This window comes from Octopus bimaculoides, chromosome 22, assembly GCF_046866305.1.
Source record: "Octopus bimaculoides isolate indiv1 chromosome 22, ASM4686630v1, whole genome shotgun sequence".
Classification (NCBI taxonomy): domain Eukaryota; kingdom Metazoa; phylum Mollusca; class Cephalopoda; order Octopoda; family Octopodidae; genus Octopus; species Octopus bimaculoides.
In genome coordinates, this window is record NC_142949.1 from 7,691,631 (window position 1) to 7,696,630 (window position 5,000).

The 5,000-nt window shown below is 39.0% G+C and overlaps 1 protein-coding gene across 1 annotated transcript in view; it reads left to right on the plus strand.

Moving 5' to 3' along the window:
- Positions 1–5,000, plus strand: part of LOC106873499 (transient receptor potential cation channel subfamily V member 5) — a 44,779-nt gene that overhangs the window by 26,681 nt on the left and 13,098 nt on the right. The window contains exons 4-6 of the mRNA XM_089339943.1: positions 521–674; positions 2,354–2,455; positions 4,353–4,502. Of these exons, the coding sequence (XP_089196069.1) occupies positions 521–674; positions 2,354–2,455; positions 4,353–4,502 (406 nt within the window). The remainder of the gene's footprint in view (positions 1–520; positions 675–2,353; positions 2,456–4,352; positions 4,503–5,000) is intronic.

Here is a 5,000-nt window from a genome sequence, read left to right on the forward strand (position 1 = left end):
GATGATCTAAACTTGGGGACCCTAAATGCTTCAGTCACTAATTGATAACTCACCACCACCACCACCAGTCATCCACTACCGGCCCTCTGTCTTTCACATCTCTGTCCACTGTTTCTCCTTTTTCCCTTCACTTACTTAGGTTCTTTGTGAGCCCTACTTCTCACAACGTCAGAGCCTAACTTGACTTCCATGGCTTGTAAGTGACCAAAACCTCGATACTCCTTTAATTCTCTGAACATTCACTAACCCATCGCAGGGTTGACTTCCTATCTACTACTGAAACTCATCTACAAATGAATGGACTGGAGCGACTGAAATGAAGTGTTTTGCTCAAGACCACAATGCACCACCCAAACTGGGAATTGAAACCACAATTTCACGATCATGAGTGCAACACCCTAACCACAAAGTACAAATATTGCCAAAATTAGCCAGAACTATCTTAAAACTGAATTTTTCTGTTTGATTGTTAATTCCCATAATATACATATTTTTTCTTTCGATCCAACTTGTAAAACAGGTACACCTATTGGGGAGAGTACCCCCTAGCATTTGCTGCCTGTGTTGAGCAAGAAGAATGCGTACGCATTCTATGTGCGAAAGGAGCAAACCCAAACTTACAAGACTCTAACGGAAATACCATCATGCACATCTTAGTCATAAAAACCAAACTGGTAAGTAAGATTCCACCAACAACATTGATTTATTTACTCTTTTTACTTGTTGCAGTCATTTGACTGCGGCCATGCTGGAGCACCGCCTTTAGACAAGCAAATCAACCCCAGGACTTATTCTTTGCAAGCCTAGTACTTATTCTATTGGCCTTTCTTGCTGAACTGCTAGGTTACGGGGACGTAAACACACCAGCATCAGTTGTCAAGCGATGTTGGGGGGACAAACACAGGCACACAAACATATACACAGACATACATATATATCCATATATACGATGGGCTTCTTTCAGTTTCCGTCTAGCAAATCCACTCACAAGGCTTTGGTCGGCCCGAGGCTATAGTAGAAGACACTTGCCCAAGATGCCACGCAGTGGGAACAACCCCAAAACTATGTGGTTGGTAAGCAAGCTACTTACCACACAGTCACTCCTGCACCTTTTTACAAACCTTTTCACTACATTTTAACCAGCTGACTTTTTACTATGCTTTGATACAGTTCTTTTTGTGTATTTCTAGCCAGGAATTGAAACCTTAGTCTAGATTCTTCTGTAAGTTTCTTTCCATTGTTCTCAGCATCCATACTTGGAAATTTATGAGAGCTAAATGTCATACTTTGCTAAACTTAGATAAGTCCTATTCTTTTATTCAATGTCTTCAGTTTTATTTATTTCAACACAAATAAATGCATTCATCTGAGATCTGTGTTGTGAGTTCAAACCACATCATGATCAACATTACTCTTCATCCTTTGCATCAGTGTCAATAAACTATCGATCCACGGTGATGGACAGAATTGCTTAGAGCGCTGAACAAAGTACCTGGCTGTATCTATTCCATCTCTGTGCTTTCTGAGTTCTAGGCTAATTAATAGAACCAACTGTGGTCATTCCAATTCATTACTATGTTTTTTAGAATCCAAATAGATGAAAAGTTAAGATTTCCTTCTTAGGCTGACCTGGGGCTAAATAACATGTTCTGCAAAAATCTGAACTCATTAGTAAAGCTTTCATCTCTCAGTAATCATTGCATCTTTCTCTCTTTTTTTCTCATACACTCCCTATCTCACTCTTTCTCTTTCTCTGTCATGTTCTCTGATTTTCTCTCTCTCTCCTCTTTCTTTATCTTTCCTTTTCTCTTTTGCTCTTTCTTTCTTTTTCTCTATCATCCTCTGTTTCTCTTTTTCTCTTCTTTTTCTCCCTTCTTTCTCTCCCTACCTTCTCTTGTTCTCTTTCTACTCTTTTCTCTCTTTCTTTCTTTCTACTCTTTTCTTTCTTTCTTTCTTTCTTTCTTTCTTTCTTTCTTTCTTTCTTTCTTTCTTTCCTTCCTTCCTTCCTTCCTTCCTTCCTTTCTTTCTTTCTTTTTTCTTTTTTTCTTTCTTTCTTTTTTCTTTCTTTCTTTCTTTCTTTCTTTCTTTCTCTGTCTGTCTCTCCCCACTTTTTCCTTCTTTCCCCACCCTCTCTTTCTCTCTTCCTCCCTTCTTCCCCCTCCCCACGTCTCCCTCCACTCTCTCTGACAAAAAGTCCCGATCCAAAAAATTTAATCTTCTCTCTCTCCAGCAATCTTTATTGATCCTATCCCTCTATCCCTCCAAAAACTGTATTATTCCCATATCACCCAAAAAACCACAACCAAGAATACAATAACGACCTGGTGTTCTTTTATTTACGGTTCTACTTCAGAAAATGTTCCTGCTTCTTTACTCGTTTGGTGCCCGTCTGTCTATCAAGAACCGTCAAGGTCTCACACCACTTGCATTAGCAGCAAAACTGGCAAGAAAAGAGGTAAAGAATCTTTACATTTCCTTTAAATTCCCTCTCAATTCTGTTTTGGTATATTTCTAGATTTACTTCCATTTACTTCTATAGATTTACTTCTAGATTTACTTCTAGATTTACTTCTAGATTTACTTCCATTTACTTCTATAGATTTACTTCTAGATTTACTTCTAGATTTACTTCTAGATTTACTTCTAGATTTACTTCCATTTACTTCTATAGATTTACTTCTAGATTTAATTCTAGATTTACTTCCATTTACTTCTATAGATTTACTTCTAGATTTAATTCTAGATTTACTTCCATTTACTTCTATAGATTTACTTCTAGATTTACTTCTAGATTTACTTCCATTTACTTCTATAGATTTACTTCTAGATTTAATTCTAGATTTACTTCCATTGTTGAACCACCCTGACTCACCTTGACTCTACTGTCCTTATCTTTTCGAATCTGAAAGGAAAACGAAGACCGTGGCTACCTTTTATTTTGTTTTCTACCCAATGTAACAATGGCAGGGTTGAAATGGGACTGCTTAAATAATGGTAGGCTGGAAGGTGACTGGAATTAGGGCTATCTCCTTAATAACATCAGATTACATGATTTAAATGTGGTAGCCAGCTACAAGACTAGGGTTTCAATCTGCAGTTATCCTCCTGATTGATCAATTCCAAAGTGTACACTCAAGTTGGTTTTGGTCATAAGAGCAGGTGTATGTTTTGAGATAAGGCTGATGCTTCAAGACCTGAACAGAAAGTTGGTGGTTTCTCCCCCGATTGGCTGGCGGTCCTGGCTATTGATCAGAAGGTTTTGGTCATGAGAACAGGTGTATGTTTTGAGATAAGGCTGATGTTTCAAGACCCGAAGAGGAAGTTGGTGGTTTCCCTCCCAATTGGTTGGGGGTCCTGGCTATTGATCAGAAGGTATGGCAGTCTGTGTGTGATGCTAGAGTTGAGTGCTCCAAACACAGGAGACTACATGAAGAGAAGAGAAAACATGCTAGCTGGGATGCTAGCTGGCACTCCATTGGTTACGACGATGAGGGTTCAGGTTGATCCAACCAACAGAACAGCCTGCTTGTGAAATCAATGTGCATGTGGCTGAGCACTCCACAGATGCGTATACCCTTAACGTAGTTGTCAGGGAGATCCAGCATGACACAGAGTGTGACAAGTGCTGGCCCCTTTGAAATACAGATACAACTCGTTTTAGCCAACTGAGTAAACTGGAGCAAGGTAAAGTAAAGTGTCTTGATCAAGAACACAATGCATCGCTGGGAATTGAACTTACAGTCCTAAGATTGCAAGCTGAAAGTCCAAACTACTAAGCCATGTGCCTTCACTGTCAAGGACAAGCACCATTTAAATGGCATACAGTAAAAATGTTGAGCTCTATGTATGGCTTTGGTGGCACACTGATCAAGTTAAACCAATTGAAATCATTCAATAGATCAATAAAATGTTCCTGGCAGCTGTGCTACACTCAGTGTTAATGATTAATGGCCATCATTTGAAACAGCTTGGTATTACAAGCTCGATCCATCAATGCTGTCATCTTTCATCACTTCTGTAAGTCGGGGTCCTTGAGGCATTGCTGCAGGGGTTGGAAGTGTTTAAAACCATCCGGCTGAAGCTGGAGTGCAGAAGAACTATGTCAGCATACACAGACGATGTCACCACCATTGTATCCCGTATGTTGGTCGTTGGTGTACCAACCTGCAGCTCGGTAACTGGAGAGGTGGGTCGGGCCTCATCCAAAAGCATCGTAGGGTGCTTGACTGGTGAGCCGATTAAATTGCTAGGGTAAGTAGAGGCATTCTATGTCTGCTCTTGTTGTTACTACTACTACTACTACTACTACTACTACTACTACTATTATTATTATTATTATTATTGTATGACAGATGTATGACCATATCATCAACTTGGAGAGAGACCAGTATTGGGAATATGGAGTGGTGACATGTCGTGGTTACCCTCTCAAGGAAATTGACACAATATCGGAGAATGGAGAAATCAACACCAATTCTACACTAAGTTTTGTTGTTTACGGGGTGAGTAGTACACACACACACACACACACATGCAATAAAGAAAGAGAGGAGATGTAAGATGAAAAAATTTATTTCACCAATTGACATCCATAACTATCAATTGGATTTATTGGATTTCAACTGCATCAGACTCTACATTGTATCCCTTTGTTTTTCATTTGTTTTAACTATGTGGATTGTAGCCTGATCCATTAAGGGAAGACTTTTACGAGTACCACCAGATTAGTTAAATCCATATATTGTAAATTTATATATATATATATATATATATTGATAAGAAGGACAACAAAAGAAAGAAAGAGACCTCGATATTATGCAAATAGAGGAATTTATCTGTAAAAACATGTGACACTTATTCAATAGCCATGATAAAACTCCGAGTTTCAGATGCCAGGGTGGGAGCCCACACCAACGTCTCTTCAGTTATCTAGCCATTGAAAATTCCTGTGGAAAATGACCGTTAAAAACAAAGGGAAATTACTGTGTAGTGACAAGGTC